Raw genomic sequence first — 21,031 nt, 5'->3', positions numbered from 1 at the left:
CTAATAATTGCTTTACATTTATTCAGTTTGTAAATATTTTTATCATATCATTTTTTAAAGAAAAGCAGATGATGAATATGAAAAAAACGAAACATTCTTCCTCCTACGATCAGTCTTACCAGGAACTTGTTGGACAAGGAATACAGAATTCAAGAGTGGTGTGATGCAGATGCAGTGTATGCACACAAAGACAAATGCATTATGAATACAATGGCACACATGTCATTACAGTATTGACGTGTGAAAATATCGATCCGCCTCCACGCTACGTAATTAATTGAGTTACTTTGGTCGGTGGTACACGTATATTATCTGTTGAACGTTCTATTCTATTTGCTCTGATATGATTCAGTTAGATTTATCTAGATTTTATTATGTTTTTGGTCAAGTATATGTGACTTTATCCTTCATTCTTCATATTCCTTTGTTATTATTTTCTTAGATTTTTATAAACTATCGTAACGTTTTACTAAATACCAATCTTTAAACATTTTAATGTATTACTATTTTTTAAACTTATGTTTGAGAAGGATACATCGTTTGTTTACCTACGTTAGCAAATAGGATTTACAATAAAGCCTCAAAGTACACTAGACTATAAATTCATGTAAAGCTAAGAACAATTCATTATTCTATATTTGTAATTTGCTCTTCATTAGAGGCAGGGGAATTGATTGTTAAGCATCTTAGATTATTATTTCGTTGCCGCTCTTATTTTAATTACTAGATTGTCTTTGCCTCTTTTTCGTCCAAATAAAAAGAAACAATTGGTGACTACGCAATAGATGCCATAAATCTGGAAATCTAATTCTGGACGATTTGACTTAACGCTTCTTCTCTTGCGTTTTTCTTCGTTTTTGTGCACTTAGATGACTCGTGACTCATTAGCAGTCTCATGTTAACATGTTATGTTATGTGCATGCCACATGATTATTATGGAAATTATGTGAAGACAAAAATAAAATAAGGTCATCTCATTAATTAAAATTTGAGCTGAAACATTTTTTTACAACAGTATAGCTTCTAACCAATGGCAAGTGCACATTTAGAGAAATTCTTAGTTTATTTCTGAAGAATTAAAATAAATATTAACGGATTCTAACAACAGCAATGTTATTTTTAAAGCAATACTCGTAAACTCGCTTCGTAAAATGTTTTAAGTTAAACTCGCGTTGAACCTAACTCCAAAAGTAAACAACGAATTAGTAATTCTCGATGGTAAAAATATCTCAATAATCGGTACTGGCCACGTATGGGGATTATTTTGGTCGATGGTTTCTGCCTCGTGTCCGTTCGCGCCGATATTTACACCCAAAGCTCTCTGGCATCGTATAAAACACGTTATTTGAGTCAGCAACGCTTATTTTCTTCTCAACATTTGAAAGAGAGCCATCTAGTGGTGGACGTGCCAAACTCACGCTAGTGAATAGTGATTTTTTGATCTCTGTGCAGTGACCAAAGAATTTGCCGTAGAAAAATGCCTGGCGGTCGTCCTCTTTGGCAGGTAAATTAATAAACAATAACCAATTCCAATACATAATGTATAAATTAAACATTTCTAAAAATTCTCTTTTAATTGTCGTATTGTTTTAGTCACATTTTCTTACAAGGACGATGAATCACGAGTATTTCAATTACCCTTAAAATATATATATTTTATAATATGTATAACGGTGAATAAATGTGTATTTATAGACGTCGTTATTGGATATTCGTACGTGTGTGCAATGCTTACCGATGACTAATTTTACTACGTGGCCTTGAAATGTTTACCTGAATTTCAGGTGTTTTACGACTAGCAATTTTTTTACAAAGTTATATCACATATTTAGTAAATTGTAAGAAAGTCACATAAAATAAAGGCTTTTATGAAAAATTAACATTAACAAAATTAATTTTCGTTCTATTGAAAAATAAAAAAGTCATAGTTTTAAAAACTTTATTTACAAATTTACACCTATGTTATCAGTACAATATTTTATCTAGTCTTAGCACAAACATTAAATCACTTTGAATACTGCTATAAATTAATTAGTTTGTTTAATTTGAACACAAACGTGCTCTAATTGTTTTTATTGTATTGCACAGAAAAAAGTGATAGTGTGAAGACATACAACTAAATCTACTTTAATACAATTCTAAAAAATCTACTGCAATCAGACTTTTTTATCAGATTTCTTAATATTATTTTTGATATCTCCGATCATGAAATTCGCAGGTAAATTGTGAAATAGTTGTTGCAAGAAACCCAATAAAATATCTTCGATTGTTTTTGACAGGATTGGTCGTAAAGATTCCGATACAGGTCTCCAATTAGCGTTTAGGTACGAGTTTGTGCTGTCCTCTGAAATATTGATATTAAACACGTTTTAAAATAAAAAAACTATGATTTAAAAAATAAACTTAAAACAATAACAACTCGTGCAGCAATCGAAGTTAGTTTTCTTTAATGTATCACACATTTAAATGTCTAAAAGACTTCTTAACAAAAATTAACTTTATAAAAAAAGACAATCGAAAAGAACACTGAAAAATCCTCTGCGTATCAATCATATCGTAATTTCATAACAATGACGACATATTTTTAAGTGCGAATTTTAAAATGTTATTTAATTTTAACAAAATCCCTCCGCGGGAAGATAAAACGTTGCAAACTGTAAATTTGAGGTACTAGGACTACATAAACGAGTGGCGAATGGGTGAGAACGTAACTAAACTACCGCCATCTGCAAGTGAGAGACAAAAATATCGAATCCGAACACACAGTCCAAATATTGTCCTTTATGGCTCATAGATGGCGTCAGAAACCAGTAAACTTTTTAAACTTACCAAGAGATGAAATTCCGTCAAATAGATTGTTCATTCTTAATTTCAATCCACCAATTGTATATTTTACATGTGCTCCGGTGACATTGAAAAATACAAATCCATCTTTATCATACAACTTTACGTCACTCACAATATCAATAGTCATATTTGCTGAAAATAAATTTAAATTAATTGAACACCGTCACTTACACCAAAATTTAAAAAAAAAACAGCTTAAATGATCTAAACAGAACTTACTGGGTTCAAACCAACAGAGTCCCCTACCGACTAGTGGAATTAACAATATTTTCCCTTTTAAGTCGTACGTTCCCTCTATCCTTATTTTTGGCACTCGGACCTTTGTGTAAAAGCTGTAACTTTTGCCATCCACCCTGAAAAATAATTGGAGATGTTACGAACGCATTATTAGGGAGGAGGGATCATCTAATCTTCGATATCCGTCAATCGTCAGTTGTTCAACTTCGTCGATCAAACAGTTGCTCTTTGTACTAGGATAGCATAAATGACTAGTGGTTTAAACTTACTGGCTCAACAAAACTTCAGTATCTCCGAACCCTGATACTATGACGTCATCTAGTGCCGCATTTACGTTCACCGGGCCATCTCCTTGCAAGATTCTTATTTTAGGAATCTTCAAAGGATCTAGTGGCACCATGCCTATTTCAGGTAAACCTGGAACACATAATCAACAATTGAATATTTACAATATCACGTATGAGTTTTTGCAAAGGATTTAAAGTGCTTTTCCGCAGAAAAATTTATAAAATGTAAAGTTGCTCTTGCGGAGTCGTGTAAACATGATGAAGAAACAGCGCTTTCGCTTTCCGCAAGTTATGCACCTATACATGTTTCGTAATTGAGGCTATGTGACTAGCCTAGTGGCTCGTGAACCTACCAACCCACTATCATTCTTAGCAATCTGTGCAACACCATCTAACTGTATAATAACGCAATATCCATAATCGGAGGCAGGGTATCGTAACAGTGCTATTGGTTCAACTTGGAATGTTTTATTGTTTATTTTCTTAATGAATACAATTTATGTGATCAAAGGCATATAGAGTGTGTGACGTCTTTTAAATAGGTTACTCTTCACGATGTAAACAAAGACATCTCAAGTAGGCAATTTAAAACTGCCAATGTAAAAAATAGCAATCCTATTACCCTGTACTGTCTCAATATCAACATATTACATTGTCTATACTATACTAATAATAACTAAATGTTTGAACACTTATATCCAAGCAATTAGAAATAATTGGAGTTGCAATATTATTTTTACCCTAGTAATTATTAAGGGTTAAGGTATCTACGATAAACGTCTCGATAGTAGAGGAGCTCAAAGTAACTAAAAGCCTTTTCGGTCACATCGCAAGTCGATCCCCTGAAACCTAGGAAAACTCAACATTACGGGTGCAAACGAGGCAGAAGAGACCCAGAGGGCGCCACCCTATGCATGCCTATGCATTATAAGAAAAAAAACATAAAATAAAATTATTTACCGGGTCCCAAAGCGTTGAACAGTTGTTGTACCGCTTGTTTCGAACAGTCGTCGAATTCTGGGTCGCTTTTGAAACATGTCTTTACGAAATCAGCTGAAATAATATACAATCGAATGTTACAGCCAGGTAATAAGAATACAAGAGGAGGGAGGAAGGGGAGAATAAATCTTTGTTGTGATGTAATTCGTATTCTATACCTTTTGACAAAGACAAAGAAATAAAAGACAACACAAGTTGTTAATGGAATGATCAGATATGTATATTCCTGTTCAATATTATCAGTAGTTTTATATATGATAGCTTTTGCCTGCGACTCCGTCCTTTCGGCATTAATAATTTTATAAAACTTTACAATTAGCCTGTGTGTTGTTCCAGACTAGAGTTCTTCATCTTTGCCAAATTTCATCAAGATCCATTGAGCCGTTCCGGAGATACTTTCAAACAAACATCCATCCATCTTAACCTTCGCATTTATATTTGTATATATTTTATATTTAAGTAAGTGGTGATATAGGTATATTGCAAAATGTTCATAAAATAAGCAATTATTGGACTTTATTGTATTTTTTATTCACACCTCGACAATTAACCAAATAGAAGATGGAATAGCGTACTTTTAAAATAGACTAAGGTGCATAGTGTTAGAAACCTATTAAAGGGTCGTCAAAATCGACTCTCTTCCGTTTTGACACTTGCGATTTCCACTTTATTTGATACTTCTCAGTATTCTTTTAATGACTTATTCTAACTACCCCTGGGGTACGTAGTCAACGTAATTAATGTTGTTACACACATTTAACATCAATCATTTTCATAATTTATTGGGTTTATTTTGCAATTTCCAAATTAATGTGTCGCAAAGTAATGTAATAAAAGCAATATAAACAAAGACCATAAGATATTATATAAAAGTTCTGTTAAGAAATCGGTGCGGCTTGACCGAGTCTCGTTTGTTTATCATCGTGGTCCCAATGTGGGTCAAACTTCACAATCCCGCGTTGCAATAGTGTCCAAGAATACTCACGCTTAATCTTGTAGTGTTCGGCAGCCGTGTAGTGTAGCACCAAAGTCACTATAAACAATTTGTAAGGCATTTTGTGCGAACTGTGTAACACGCGACTAGAACCCCGTCAGGTTGGCTGCTCAGCCATGAGCGGGCTGTTCGACGTGCAGCGACTCGGTCCCCGCTATGCTGCCCTGATGCCGCAACACCACCTCTCACGAAGGTGGGGGCTCTCCAAATAATTGGCAGCTATGTAAATAAAATTTTCCTTACACATTTATCGTAAATTGGTCAATAAGCAAATGACTTCACGCCTGATGAAATTAAACGCTTTGATACTGTTTTAGTGTAAATCATAGATACTCGTAGTTTTTTGCCCAGAATAATGTTTGAAATACACACTTTGACATTGATCTTCTTGAGGTAAACAATTTTTCAACAAAATTAGCTCTTAGAGTAACAACTCTGAAATATAATTTTGTTGGCATAGTAAAAAGCTATAAACAAAATAGGTAATAGAAACGTCAAAAATAAAATATACATTTGTGTAAGGTCATTTGTAATTATATATACAAAGCAATGAGCAGTACATTAAAGCAGCTGCAGAATGCATTTGAGTGGGAGTAACAATAAGTCATTCGAAATATTGCCTCATAGTCCTCTAGAAAGATTTGTTGAGAGTTAATACTTTTGTTATATTGTAAACATTTAATTTTAATTGTCATAAAGCACAGATTCCAGTCATCTGGAATTAGTTCTTACTAATATTTAATCTCATCGAATTATAAGTTATATATATTAAGAAAATAGATATGACATTTTGCGATGTTTCCGACAAAAAGGCAAAGATTTACCTTTATTGCAGCCATTGACTATTATACAATTGTATTTCCAAAAATTGTTATGTTAGTAAAAATACTTTTCAAAACGATATATCCTAAAATAATTATAAAAATACAAAGAATACTAAAAAAAGAAAATATCCATACATAAACTCAAAATGATGCTAACAGTTTATTGAAATCATTTGCAGTTAGTGTCCTAGCCTAGTTCTAGTTCCTGAAAAACGAGTTTAACTAGTCAAATAATTCGCATCGTAATCGAGACCTAATTAATGTTATATGTGTTACGTTCGTTCCGTACCGTTACTTACCGTCGCATGATGTTGTAACAGTAATATGATGGTACTTTACTTAGAAACAATGTTTTATAGTGGGGAAAGTGCATGCTTCTCTATCAGTCGAAATTCGACCATTATTTATAATCAAACAATTTTTTTTAAATTAAAAGTAGCTTAATGCTCTTCTCTCGCGTGTCAGATTTTTGCGTTTATGCGTTCCTTAAAAATTGGTCAATTTTTTTTTCTAGTATACTGATAAATTCCATACAAAATAAAACTTAACGGCAACTGTACAACAGGCAACGATAATGCTGCCCTGTAAATAAATGACTGTGTACCAAACAAAGTTTTGTAAACAATATTAGTAGCGTTTGAAATAATTGCAACATTCTGGGTTAAACAAAAAATATAATATGCATTTAGAATTCGAGCAACTATTGGAATATTAATTAAGTCAATCGATTGGCGGTAATATTTTGGCATAATACATGTAAAGGGACCTTTCTATATCTGAGTCAAGGTTTCTATTGAGTCAACTGTGATTACTAGGCACAACTCAACTATGTTTCTGTTAATTTACCTATTTACCATCAAATCTCACATCAATTTCACATTAATTTTTTTCTCTTTCTTTGATTTCTTAAACTTTCCATCCTCCCCAATCTTCTATAAATTATTTTAATTTTCAGAACTCATTTTTAGAAAATATAGTCCAATAATTCTCAACAAAATGCGAGATTAGTTACTGTTTTGAATTATAAATATTAATTCAGATTTACTATTAAGTTTTGATTTCCTGTGAGCACCAGATCTGTGTCAAAATCGTGTTTCGATATTCGTTAGTTCCAATTAGTATAGTTAGGTAAGGGCCACGCGACGAGGGGTTGCCACAGACGAATGCACGGCTAACAACCGACCGGCCTTGAGATATGAGCGGCGAATGCAAGATCTTCTCTTATGAAGCAAGACACGTGGGAAAGGATTAGTGGAATAGAACACAAACAGTGGCTTTCAATTGTTCTGTAGTAGCTACTCTGTGCATCATCTACGAAAAATACTTTGAATGTTATTAAAACACTAGGATAATAAATACGATTAAAAAAGAACCGAATTATTATTAAAGGCTTCGATATCTATTTATTAAATCCTATAACGTAAAGAGCAATATTTTGTACACGTTCTGTGTTTGTTAATTTTGTATAAGGAATAGGTAAAACTTTGTTTAAAATGGGTAACTGTTGGTTTCTGAGACCGAAATCTCTATAAAACATACCGTCATCCCTGTCATTACATTTGACAGAAACAGAGATAGAAATATATTTTAAACGAGTACTTTGGTCTCAGAAACTCACGGCTTATAATGTAAAAAAACCCTTTGACCAATATTATGTATTTATTGCATGTAAGTACAAATTGCAAGACACTGTAATTTGCGTCATTATATTGCACTTTAGCTTGGGGCTAGGGTCACTGACGGGTGTAATCGTGTGTCAATACATCAACAACGTTTCCTACAAAGTAAGATATTGCGCGCTTCAGTTTACTTCTGAGTTGAGCTTGAAGGATATTAGCTTAGTTACATGTGTTCCTTAAATGATAATAAAATCTTCTCCGAGGAGACTGTCAAATTTTAAATAAATAAACCAACAAAAACAATAGAAAAAAAGATTGGCTCACAATTTCGAGGAACGGAAATTTATTGCAATTACAATCAAATTTGTCAAGCTAATTACCAACTGTCCCCTAAAACTGATTTGCGAATGTAACAAATATGCCACTACTGTTACATTCGCAACAACTGTAACAATATTACACTAATAGAATACTCAGTCAATAACATAAGTAATGTCTAAAATTAACTAGTACGTTAATCAAGGGCTATGTCAGTGACAACACAACATATTATAGTTCATCCTCCGCGTTTGGCAGTTTTTCAAACCGAACATAAAAAATACCACGCCATTGCCCACGCTAAGCCAACGTGTAATCTATTCCCCGAAATTGAACAAATATACATTTTAGTATAAACAAATTTTATTATCTCTCCAATACGATGTTATGTCTGGAAAGAATAAATTTCTCTGCAGTTTAAATAAGCTTTCTGTAGTTAGTTTTTCTATTCTAAAATTATCTCTCAATGTTTTTGAACCGGATTTTTTGAATTAGATTTTTTGATAAAAGTATTTTATCCAGACCGTCTTACATTGTCCTTGATAAGAGATGTTAGTTGTCTCAAATCTATTGCTTAATAATATAATACAAACCCAAGATATTACTTCCAAGTTAAATTTTATTCGAACCATGTTTTATCGAGCAGATATAGGTACAATAAGTATTACATTACTTGAGAGAGAACACTCATTACTTGTTGGTTGTAGAGTTGAATGACCTTTTGACGTGCACTTCACGGTATCAATTAATGTGCGTCTTCGACGCAAGATCAAAGTAGCCTCACATTTATCATAGTCAGAAAATGCTGGTTCTAAACATATAATTGTAAATGGACTCTAATTTCGCAAGACAAATTAGCTTTTACGTTAATTTTAGATTAGTCATTTATCTTTAATATTTTCCAGACACACATGTGAAAACAAAGATTAATATTGCAGGCGAATTTCTTGTAACAAATTGTTGTTTTTGGACCAAAGTTTTAAAATCAATATTTGTTAAATTATATAAAATTCTAACGTTTTTTGAAATTATCTATTCGATTGTCATTTATTAACTTGTACAAACGTTAAAATTTAATTCCAAATGATAAATAAGTATTACAGAATAATATGCTTGTTTCGCAAGACAACGCCACCTATCGCATGGTTTTGATAAATACATTATGTAAGAGTAAAAGTAAAAGATGGCCTTGGAGATATTATAATGAAACATTTTAAAATATATCTATTTAAATTTAGGATATCGTAGTCACATTATTCGATATAACTTCGAATTAAATATAGGGCGATATTTTCGATGGTTTTATGTTACTTAAAAATATTGCATTCACATTTTATAATTTGGAACTGAAACCAGCATTGGCACTCGGGTGGTACACGCGTACCACGTCTTTAATTAGGCCAAGGAAAAGCATCGCATGATTAATTTGAGTTCCAGAATAACATATTTCATCACTTCTCAAAATACGCGATATTATAGCTTGTGTTAAAATATAAAATTAGCCCAATATTTAAAAAAATACCGGCAAAGTCTCGTCTTCGATTGAAGTTTCTTTGGAAAGTTTTCGTTTAGTTTTGAGTGACAAAGCAGAGCGCTCTTTTCGAAAATCGTCCTGTCGTCCTACCTGGCTACTCAGGGATACCAATGTTTGGGCCTACTTCTCATGACAGCCTGTATCACGGAAAATGACTAGAAAGAATCATAAAAAGGGAATAGTTAGGCTTTCGTCATTTAGAGTAGAAAAAGCATAAAACATATATTTCCGCTAGTCCTCAAAGAATCAATTAAAAAAATTTTTTTTTACATTTCTTTAAAAAAAAAAACTGATAGACAGTATCAATAAATCCACCTAATTCTATTAAGTAATTTTTAGTATTAAGAGTTCATTGAACAGATAGCCTTGCAGTTAAATATAGACCTATTATTTTAAAGACGCGGCATATGGATGTAGGAGTTCGCTCCGAATTAAATAATTACACCATATTAAAATTCAAAGACATTTAAAAAGAAAATGTGTACATATTCCTGGGGTTTATTGGGTCAATTTTTAATTTAGTACGTATGTAGTTTGGGCACAAATAAAACATATTGTTAAAAAAGTGGTTTATTGCACGAAATTTAACAGTTACTTATTAATAAAAATAAGTTAAATCCTTAGTATTGTTTACTGTAAATCAATATTATTGTTATTTGATTTATATGCTAACTTTATTTTACTACATTAAATAAAATCATATCGTACAGATTTTGACATTATCACATCAGGGTTAACAATTTTGAAGAAAATTCTCAATTCCACATAAATAAAACCTTATCAAGCATATAAAAATAAAAAATAAATAGAAATACTGACTTTCCGAATAAATCGGCATTGGTCTCATGTACCCAACATAGAAACGATCTTTAGAAACATAACAAATAATTTCCTGCTCTTTTATTCATAGCTGTCAAAAAGTCCGCCAAAACATTACGTAAATGTCAAAATTTTGTTGATGTTTTAAAGATTCCACTGCTCTCCACACTTAGACTAATGTAATTACATATGGCGAGTGTTGCCAAATGAACCCAGACCGGCCTGCGAGGCGCCCTTGTTGTAACCCATTTGGAGGTTAAGTTCAGCGTTGTGTGCCCTCAGTTGTTCCTCGGTGAATGTGCGTTCATTCTTGTCCGCCATCTTGGGGCCGAGTTGTGGTCCAGTCCATTCCGGGTGCTTCTGAGTCTGTAAATTATAATAACATTGTTTAAATCACATAATCTCAAAGTATAATCTAATTGATTTAATCATAATATATCATATAATTTGTAAGTCCAATAAATTGTGTTAGTACTAGTAAATAATACTAACAATTCTACCCAATGCATATAAGCAAAGGGTTACTTGAGGAATGTTGCGTCGTTCGAAAAGATCAGCAGTCTGGAAGATTTCTTCCTCTGGCACTCCATACTTCTTAATGGCGGCCTGGAATCTGTAATGGACGTTTAAAAATAAATCCTCTGCGATACACCAACTTTGATGCGATCATTCACTCGAATTGGTATTTTAAGAACTTTACCTTTGAATGTTTTCCATAAGCTGGAAGTTGGTTCCCCTTTCTTGAATTTTCTTCACCGATCCCGGGGAGAGTTTGTTAATGAGTTTGCACAACACGACGCCATCCTTGAGTATATCTTCGTACGCGCCGTTGGGCAATGGCTCACCCAAGACTTGAGTGATCCAGGTCAAAACTTCCTGTTCTTGGTCCTTGTTTCTGGCCTGCGAATGTGGTATTTTCATTAATGATTACAAATAAAACATGTTTTTGAACGTGCGCCATAAAATCCTCGCTCCAGTGCCAAGATGTATCCGTTTAATGATAAAGCGGGCATATTCCAGTATCATCTACGAAAATAAACCAAACATAATATGTTATACGAGCGTTATCCCGCCGCCTGGAACACTGTCGAGATTAAAGGACGGTCATGAACGCAGCTGCGCCCGCGCATTAATCTATTACAGAAGCTTACAACAGTATCGTTAACTTTGGAAAATAAAACAATTGTTATAAAGGCCACACTATCACTTTAAAGGTTAATAAAAATTTAAATTTCAAGTTAAGGAAGAAGAATAACATTTAAAAATTCAAAGAATATTTAAGAAAACAATACTTAGTTAATTAGATGCACAAATAAAGATAGGATATATATTATTGGACGTACAGGCATTGTGATAGAGTATCCGACTTAGATCGCACTGATTAGACCTGTTTCCGCGGCGATATCGCTAGGCAGACTGCTGCGACTCCCGCCCGCCCAGCAAAGCGCTTTGGGCGGAGGCGGCTGTCACGTCATACATACATGTACTCTTCATGTACATACATAATTAAATATTTACACGTCACATAATGGAACAATGACGCAGTCTAATCACGTAATTTTTATGTTTTATTTAGTTTTGAGGCAAGTTATAATGAAAATGTTTGTTTTAACTTTAAAACTTTTACTTTAGATTTTTATTATCTGGTTACATGTTATAAGTCCTTATCTATAATGAATACTGATTTATCATCATCTAAAACACCGCTTTCGTTGCTCGAAGGAGTTTTGAAGCGAAAAGAGTTGCACTAATAATATTCCCTGTGATTAGTTGAATTATCAATTCAACTATTTGACACTATTACAAGCATGACAATTGTAATGACTTGATTAATACACATTCGATTGCCAATTCCTGTCGTGCCATCAAATTAACGAGCATCGACTTCAGGCTTGAGCTACAAAAATTGGCGCGATGATATGTTGTCAATCGTCACATCTTGGCCGTAGCAGACGAAGACGCGTACAATTAAAAATATTTCCTAGTTGCTAAATGAGGGCGACTACATGCAAGAGTTACGAAATTTTTTTCTTGAGAATGCTTGTAGCCAGTAAGTATCCAGTAAATTATTAAATTTATATACAAACGTTTTGAAAGCTCCAGTGGATTGTATTCGACCGGAAGCTCTACTAACCGTGTTATTCTGAGATCAAAATCTTCGTTTACAACACAATGTTATCTCTCTTTTGTCAAAGATAATGACAGGGATGACAATATATTTTATTCAGAGATTTTGGTGACAGAAACCCACGGTAAGTGCTTGACCTTTTGATTAATATTAATAACATTATCTGTCAAAATATAATTATCCGTTGGTACACTGTATTTATGAATATATTTTAATGTTTACTTTTAAAAAAAAATCTCAATGTACCGACATTCGAGAATGTTGTTACAGCAGTGCGAGTGCGCAGTGATTTTATCACTGCTATTTTTACTCTGCGTGCGTCTTCCGATTCGATATTCAGCGATGCTGTTTCCGGCTGTAAAGACCGATGTAAACGTCTTGTTATAACACAAGACGTATGAATTATTGTCGATTACAAAAAATAAAACGTCTTTTTAAATGTATTTTAGTATGCGAATTTACGAAAATTTTGTTTTTACAATACTTTTTGGCGAAAAGTATTTACCCGGTCGTATATTGTTTCTTGTTACTTTTAAACTATCTACAGAAAAAGAATAATTAATTGATATAAATATTTAAGCATATATATCTTTTATGGCATATTTTTAATATCTAGAGCGAATGTGCGCGTTTTGCAGATGTTTTCCATCACCTTTCTAGGTATTTCTTTTTTCATAAAATTTCTCAGCGACGAAATAAAATAAGATAAAATAAGAAGTGAAATTATATAAAATATGATCTAAACATTTGTGCATTAGGTACATTTTTTAAAATGTTTATGAAGTAAAAACTGACTTGAAAAGCTTATCATAAATTGTATAGCGGTTGCTTTGGATCTCGGCCCAAAATTTTATTTACGTTTAATTTCTCTATTTCGTTTCAGATCTATTTTTATTAATTTCTAAGGAAAGTAAATATGTATTGTTTATTTTTTTTATGGTATATCGGTAGTGATATCGACCAATTTTACGTTCTTCAACTAATAAAACTATAGTGGAAATGTTTAATTTAATAATAGTTTTAAATCTAACTAACATAGCAACTAAAGTGCATTGCTTTATTTACCTTTATTTAGTAATGTATAAAAAAAGGATTTCCGGAAAGTTTCAAAGTTTTGTACTAAAAGTAAATGTCCTAAACAACAGCAATTGCTTTTCAATCAAAAATAAGGTTTATTTGTCGTAATCCGGGACACGTACAACGACAGCCGGGACGCTTGATTACTGATGCGACGGTTTAAACGTTGAAAATAATACCGAAGAGGTTTAACAAGACGAGTGCACAAAACATTGTAATTATACACACCATACCAGAATATTACATGCTCTGGGCACATAAAATTAAATTTAAATTTCATTGTTTAAAACAACAACATACATACATATTTATTTAAATAAAAAAAAACTTTTATGAACTCAAATAATTGCTTATTAATCTTAAACGACATCTCTGTTAAGAAATAAATAAAGGTCGAGCGACACTTGTAATTAATTTTAAATCATCATCACTCGTTACCTTTCATTCTTGATGTAAAAAAAAAATGGCTTAAAGCTTTTGTAAACAGTAAACATATGGGTATTAAATAAGTCCTATGATGTAAGACGCTCTCAAGGAACGAACGCTTGTGTAATTACAATCTTGATTGGCATGGCGCCAAACTGAAAACGGAACCCGTGCCCCGTGCGTGTTGGAAAATACCCGACTGGATATTTTATAACGATTTTCAGAATAAATCTACTTTCAGCGTAGAAATAATTTATTTTAATTTGTTTTCGAATGATATATCTGTCCAAGTCAAAGGGCGACAAAAATGGCTTGGTAATTACGGATTTTTAAGGATTATGGAATAAAACATATGAGTTTTGAAAAACAACACCAAAAATCACATAACCAATAATCCAAAATTCGTCATACATCGTATACAAAATCCAATAAAACGAAGATGGTTAAAACATCATAATAAATGTTCAATAAATATACAATTATTTTCGATTCGATATTTCCATAACTGGACATTACTTGCAAGAAGGTTAACTTTAACAGTGGATTTCCACTGCCAAGGCACTTGGTTTATAAATATCATCATCCCTTACATTCTCTTTAAAAAAATAAAGACGGCAATATCTGAAAATAGAAGTGCGGTGACGGTGGAGTTTCATGGCAAGATTTAATAAAAATTAACTTTGCCTCAACACTCATTGTCAAGGGTGAGGTTAAAATTTACATGGAATATCAATACATGAATATACTTAATGTACTGGAAGCATATCATAATATCACTTAAATATTGTTTACAAAAACTCTATGACCAATTTATAAATGTCATCTTATTCATTAATATTCACATATGGCAGTTCGGAGCAGTAATAACATGCTATTATTATATCAATTAAGTCAATTACATTAACGAAGAATGCTATTATCAATGAAAATAATTTTTATAAAAAGGCAAGAAAACAAAAATGTTTTATTGGTTTATTGCCATTCAAATTTATTCAGAGTTGTTGGTCCTTTGATTTTTTTTCAGTTTTAAGACATGTCACGAAATAAATATAATCTTCAACTTAAACAATAACCTTGTCAGGTAACTTCAATAACTAAAAGATACTAATGTTGTATCATTGTCACGTTGTGACCATTAATCTTTGTTTTTTTATTAAGTATGTGACTACTTTTATAGTTTGGAAATATTTAAGCCATTTGTTATTATAATAAAGTTAATCTTCTCCCAAAAACTCGGACGCGTAAAACCAAAACCAGAAAACTTGGACATCGTGTGGGGATGGGTTATACTAAATTCTTCGTCAATTTGGAATGACCTAAGTGCTGGTTTAGATTTTATATAAAAAAATACCAATATCAATGTAATATACTGACATGCGTGGTTTTTTATGTGAGATTTCTAGTCACTAAACTGGTCAGTAGACAACCTCAAGTGCGACTGCGAGAGTCCCAGGATATCCAATGGAACGTACCGGGACCTTCTGCACTGAGCTTCTGCACGATCCCAGGAAAATACTTTCTGTACCTTCACAAAAATTCAACAGCGTGGACCACTTCATGTTGCTGTCTTCCCGGGATAGGTTTACTTGACGATTAGAACCCCCTTCTAAAATGTAACAACCCCGAGGCTCCCTTTTTAATGCGACTGCGTGAAAAAGGAGGGAAACAAAAGAAGCCCTATTATAGATTACAGGGCAGGACATACGTGGCCTACACCAAAGAGAAGTACCTACTAAAAATTAAAAAAAAATCCTCTGTGAAATATAAAAATCGTGTTTGTACTTACACATTGAAATTCCGAACTAACGTGATATCTTCCGTCATAGTAACATAGAAAAATGTTTAGGTATATAGAAGAACAGAAATAACAAAATAAACGGATTAGTATTAAAGATTGCATATAAACATAAAATTCCGAGTACAAGCATTATCCGATAAAAATTGCAGTTCACTACGTTATCACAAAAGAACGCCACCAAACGACAACGAAGTTCATGTTAAATAAAGATATAAGTTAACCTACAGCTATTTATGTACTCACTGCTGCTTACATATAAAATGCAAGTGAATTTATTAATTAATACAATGCTACATTCAAAGAATAAAACACGTCGATCCTTTTTATTTTAAACAATAAATGTGACACACAGGTGACTGCTTCCTTCACAACGGGTATACTTTATGATTATTAAGCTTCTCATAAGCAATAAGATTTTCATCAGGAACTGACTATACCACCGTAAAATTTCTTATCTTATTCAAGGTCCCTTTGTTCACGAAGGATACAATCAAATATATAAAGAAAATTTATATTAAAGTGAACTCTACGTTAGTTTAGAGGTCGTAAACATATGCGAATATTTAGATGGATGGATGGATGGATGTTTTTTTTGAATGTATCTCCGGAACGACTCAACGGATCTGGATGAAATTTAGCATGGACATAGAACGTAGTCTGGAAGAACACATAGGCTACTAATTAAGTATTGTTTTTAATTCCGTGCGGACGGAGTCGCGGGCGACAGCTAGTAATTTGTATAAAATTATTTGACTTTAGTATTCTTGTAATAATGCGTAATTTTACATTTATTCCCAGTTCTTTTCCGAAAAAGTTTTTTTTTAATATACATCAAGAGACTGCTTAAAAGTGTCTTACTTAAAGACCTTAAAGACCACTGGCTAACTTAAAGAAATAAAAGTACCTGAGATAGACTTAAGATATAAATGATAAAGACAATCTATTTCATTTTTCCAGCGTGCTGGCAAGCGTGAGCCAGAAAAGGAAGAGGAGGCTCAAAGATGGATAGAGGCGGTGATCGGAGAGAAGTTTCCTGCCGACCTACCTTACGAGCTGGCCCTCCGAGATGGCATTATCCTCTGCAAACTGATGAACAGGCTGCAGCCGGGTATCATAACCAAGGTCAACGTCTCCGGAGGCGACTACAAATACATGGATAACATTAATCAGTTAGTATATCAGTATGATTCTTACATTCTTAAGCGTAACCGTAAACGATGAGAAGTGCCATGCAAACTTTATGGCGGCTCATAATTTCGCAAGAGAATCTGCTGTGAACGAAATTTCACCTATCGACCGATCATAAAGAGGTGAACTCGTAAACTCATTTTATTTTGCATTTGTTCTATTCGATATATTAAACTTATAAAATCTGTCTATTGCAGTAGTACTTAAATATAGAGCCACATCAATGTTACAAGAAAACGTTGTGTGTGAATAAATTAAAATGTTTTCTGATGAATTAATTAGCAAACGAAGTAAGGTCAACTTTTTTATTTTCTTATGTATGTAATTTTTTATAGTTTAAGTAAGATTATAAGCAGCGATATCTCAGTGGCCTTCTATCCAGAGGGCAATGTGAAGGTCGAATCAGCTACACTTCCGCTAGGCTTCCGTCTGCTACTCATAAAAGTGCCAAACTACGAGAAATCAATAAGATGATAAATGGCATCACAATTCTTCTTCCTATATATAGAATCAAGTCAAGAATTTGGATTAAAAAAAAAACTTTTGTTAATTACTAAATGAATTTTTATTGTAGGTTCCAAAATGCGTGCGTCAAATACGGCGTGCCTGACGTCGATTTGTTCCAATCGACCGACCTCTGGGACCAAAAGAACATTGCACTCGTCACACAAACTATCTTTGCTCTTGGAAGGACGGTAAGATAAAGTCGGAAGAAATGTAATAAAGACGGAAAGATAAGTCTTATTTCTGGTTTCCGCTGTCGAAACTCTTATTTTTTTTTAATATATTGGAAGGTGACAAACGAGCAAGCGACCACCTGATTTCGCTGAAATAGCAAAGCGACCGTTGCCAATAAAAACCGCAATTAACAACAGATGCGTTGCCTACTTTTTATCGACGGATGAAGGGACGCTCGTCCTTCCTATGCATCCCATCCTCCGTAAAATACACTTGACATTCCCATCTTTTCCATATAAGAGAAGGGTAGGACAGGTAAAGGGACTAAAATTAGACCTCTTGCACATACACTCATCAAACGAAACGCGGAATTGCATTCACTTCACGCCTGCCTTCTGTGTGGTCGTAGTGTTGCACCGGGCGAGCCGGCCTATGCGTGCAACTATGCGTTGCTGGCGTTTACCACTGTTTGTCTTCTATTTAAACAATTTTTATCCTTTTCTTGTCTTTGATAAAAAAGAGATCTGAACATCGTAATAGTTTTTAGATTGCCTTACATACTGGCAGGTAAAAATGACATTGTTATTAACAGATTAAGAAAATTGACTAATACAAGCAATCTTAAAATTACTAATAGCTTATTAGCTCAGAATTAGAAATGTTGGTATTAGGTACATAGGCTTATGATTTGTCAACTATAGTCTCGTGCATTACGAGACCGCACGACGTTATGTTTATTAACAAACTTTACAAACAATGTAACACAAACAATGTAAATGCAACCATAAAGGCATATCTCTTGTGCCTTTGCATTGTTCTCTAAATATAGTCACGATGAAACAAATGCTTTTAGAAGTTCAATAAAAGGGGCACAGAGTACGCGAAGTAGGACGTTTTATTTAGGTATCATTTTGAAGAAGTGGAAGCAACACTAAATTGACAAACTTTTTTAGCTCCGAGGACTACGGAAACTCAAAAAACTAACGTAGACTCTACAATTATTAGACAACTGCAAGCACAAACTATAAAAAGTAAATAAATAAATAAATAATACCGATTTAAATGTGTGACTACAACTGAAAACTTATTTTATATAACAAGTTAGTCAATTATTCTATTCATATTATAGACTAGATAAACGAGGACAGGTATTCAATAATTATGGTTCATCTGTAGATTTTTACTCTGTTCAAAGATGTAAGTCACATTGTTCCAAGAGTCATTGAACTGTTTTATTTGGTAGTTGGCATGGCATGATAGAACTAGTAAAATTTAGCAGAAATAGGCGCTGTAACAGTCCCCCTAGAAACATTCTTAGCATTGAAGATCTACAAAGGGACGTCTAGATTTAGACGTTGTTTAGATGTTACGTTCCAAATACCCTTTCCGATCAAACAATATGGTATTCAAATAATGTTTAATTTTAAAATAACAGAAAGTAAACTTCGATACGAAGGCATGTTTTGTAATGCCAACATATTGATTAAATTCGGCACATTTCAATGTTGCAAAATTAAAAGATTACTAAAAACTTTGCAACGATATCTTTATGGGCAGTTAAGTTTGCAAAATAAGTGTGACTTTTTTTGAAATCACATTGAATCATCACATACATAGATTGCTTGGTTAACTACTTATGATTATTTCTAAAGGGGAATTATGGCGCAAAGTACCAACCTCATTCTGGTGTTTGTTTAGAGTACATTATTAAACGTTGCAATTTTATTTCACAAGGCGTACAAACACCCGGAATGGCGTGGCCCCTATCTCGGGCCCAGACCTGCGGAGGAAAACCGTCGCGAATTCAGCGAAGATGTTCTTCGTGCGGGACAAGCGGTTATAGGTCTTCAAGCTGGCACGAATAAATTGGCCAGCCAGTCTGGACAGAACTTCGGTGCGTCCCGAAAAATCATCCTCGGCAAGTGAAGTACCAGGATATCAGAGAACTAAGATATTTATAATTGTAGTTATTTATTCCGATGATCAAATATATCGGTATTTAAATATATGAATATTTATATGTATCATTAGAATATCAATTGGGAAATAAAATATAAATTTTGATGCTGTTTCAATTATAGTTGAAATTAAAATTATATTTAATTTACAACGCTTACGATGTATTGTAACTTTAATAAGTATTATTTCAAAATTTAGATGTAAACTATAGTAGTCAATATAAATAAATACAATTTTCTACAAAGAAAAAGTTTTTATTTATGTAAATCTTACTGTTGATAATAATTTTTTAATAAAAATTTTATTTTCAACCAGTGTTTATTCTTCTTTTATACCTTTTGCCTTTATCTTGATGATCAAGCTTTTATTCATGACACCTCGCTGTGATACGATTAACGATTACAGCCATGAAATATTTTTTTACAAGAAGGTGACCATCGAACTTTAAAAAGATTCGATCGAAAAGATAAAAACATAAATGAAACATTTGTAATAAATTACAAATAATATTTCCTTTTACTATTCTCTCCCCTGTAAATTCCACCTGCCATGCCCATCGTTTCCTTACTAGAAACTCAGAGAAGGGAAGGACGAATAGAATTGACCACGAGTATCCCATCATCTGACGAAATGCGAATGATTGCGTGGAAAATTGTTAAATACACTGAACCTCAACAAATTTGTCACCTAAGTTACAATCAGTATTACATGATTTAGTGTATGTTATATAAGAGTATAATTATAGTAACATCTATTTTTTATTATTATGGGTCAGCTCAGCATTGATTAAAGATTACTAGATTAAAGCTTTAGATATTTCAGCAAAAATATTATAGTATTATTAAGACATATTATTCAATATTATATTTTTATCTTATGGATGGATAGATAGATGTTTGTGTTAAGGTATCTCCAGAACGTCTCGACGGTTCTCGATGAAATTTAGCATACATGTTTAACATAATCTGGAAGAACACATAGGCTACTAATTGCGTTTTTTTTTAAATCCGCGCGGACTGAGTAGCGGGCTGAGTAGCGTTCGTCAGCTAGTAATTACATAAAATACAATACTAAAATGACTTGTAGTCAAAATTACACGACACCAATGAGTAGTAAGTATCGTGTAAATCTTAATCTGAGATTGTAATTCTTAATCTGAGATCGTGTATTGTCTAGTAATGACAGTAATGACGTACAAAAATACGCAGTCGGCTTAGTGTTCGGAGTTTCAGAGTCATCTAGCGGAATGTTTATGAACCAAATGAAATTATTGTCAACTTAACAGACATATTTTCGTAC

General features: G+C 33.0%; 3 protein-coding genes across 4 annotated transcripts; 1 reads left to right on the top strand and 2 right to left on the bottom strand.

The window, feature by feature from the left end:
• Positions 1 to 1,352: 1,352 nt before the first annotated feature.
• LOC106715005 (muscle-specific protein 20) lies at positions 1,353 to 19,774 on the top strand. The gene is made up of 4 exons (XM_014508183.2): positions 1,353 to 1,504; positions 16,865 to 17,076; positions 17,670 to 17,790; positions 19,508 to 19,774. Exons 1-4 carry the CDS (start codon positions 1,478 to 1,480, stop codon positions 19,697 to 19,699), a joined length of 552 nt encoding a protein of 183 aa, XP_014363669.1. The 5' UTR covers positions 1,353 to 1,477; the 3' UTR covers positions 19,700 to 19,774.
• On the bottom strand, positions 2,078 to 5,564 carry LOC106715002 (circadian clock-controlled protein daywake). Its single transcript, XM_014508180.2, has 6 exons — positions 5,356 to 5,564; positions 4,332 to 4,424; positions 3,354 to 3,501; positions 3,067 to 3,200; positions 2,830 to 2,979; positions 2,078 to 2,344 (listed from the first exon to the last, which is right to left on the bottom strand). Exons 1-6 carry the CDS (start codon positions 5,423 to 5,425, stop codon positions 2,157 to 2,159), a joined length of 783 nt encoding a protein of 260 aa, XP_014363666.1. The 5' UTR covers positions 5,426 to 5,564; the 3' UTR covers positions 2,078 to 2,156.
• LOC106715004 (myophilin) lies at positions 10,242 to 16,063 on the bottom strand. Of its 2 annotated transcripts, none has more exons than XM_014508181.2 (4): positions 15,896 to 16,063; positions 11,179 to 11,378; positions 10,971 to 11,091; positions 10,242 to 10,844 (listed from the first exon to the last, which is right to left on the bottom strand). In XM_014508181.2, exons 1-4 carry the CDS (start codon positions 16,007 to 16,009, stop codon positions 10,662 to 10,664), a joined length of 618 nt encoding a protein of 205 aa, XP_014363667.2. In that variant the 5' UTR covers positions 16,010 to 16,063; the 3' UTR covers positions 10,242 to 10,661. The 2 variants fall into 2 exon arrangements, with proteins under 2 accessions (XP_014363667.2, XP_014363668.1); XM_014508182.2 differs by lacking the exon at positions 15,896 to 16,063 and adding an exon at positions 11,822 to 11,919.
• Positions 19,775 to 21,031: the final 1,257 nt, after the last annotated feature.

This window comes from Papilio machaon, chromosome 7 (assembly GCF_912999745.1).
Source record: "Papilio machaon chromosome 7, ilPapMach1.1, whole genome shotgun sequence".
Taxonomy (NCBI): Eukaryota; Metazoa; Arthropoda; class Insecta; order Lepidoptera; family Papilionidae; genus Papilio; species Papilio machaon.
Note: the sequence above shows the minus strand (reverse complement) of the source record. Positions and strands in the feature narration are given on the sequence as shown.

Bases quoted from the DNA above. Each gene is read 5' to 3' on its own strand.
- LOC106715005 (XM_014508183.2), top strand. From the start codon at position 1,478: ATGCCTGGCGGTCGTCCTCTTTGGCAG. The intron at 1,505-16,864 runs GTAAATTAATAA...TCATTTTTCCAG, and splicing joins GCGGTCGTCCTCTTTGGCAG to CGTGCTGGCAAGCGTGAGCC. The intron at 17,791-19,507 runs GTAAGATAAAGT...TTATTTCACAAG, and splicing joins TCTTTGCTCTTGGAAGGACG to GCGTACAAACACCCGGAATG.
- LOC106715002 (XM_014508180.2), bottom strand. From the start codon at position 5,425: ATGCCTTACAAATTGTTTATAGTGACTTTGGTGCTACACTACACGGCT. The intron at 2,980-3,066 runs GTAAGTTCTGTT...ATTTATTTTCAG, and splicing joins ACTCTGTTGGTTTGAACCCA to CAAATATGACTATTGATATT. The intron at 2,345-2,829 runs GTAAGTTTAAAA...TCAATATTTCAG, and splicing joins TGACGGAATTTCATCTCTTG to AGGACAGCACAAACTCGTAC.
- LOC106715004 (XM_014508181.2), bottom strand. From the start codon at position 16,009: ATGCAATCTTTAATACTAATCCGTTTATTTTGTTATTTCTGTTCTTCT. The intron at 11,379-15,895 runs GTAAGTACAAAC...CCACATTCGCAG, and splicing joins TTAGTTCGGAATTTCAATGT to GCCAGAAACAAGGACCAAGA. The intron at 10,845-10,970 runs GTTAGTATTATT...TATAATTTACAG, and splicing joins TATATGCATTGGGTAGAATT to ACTCAGAAGCACCCGGAATG.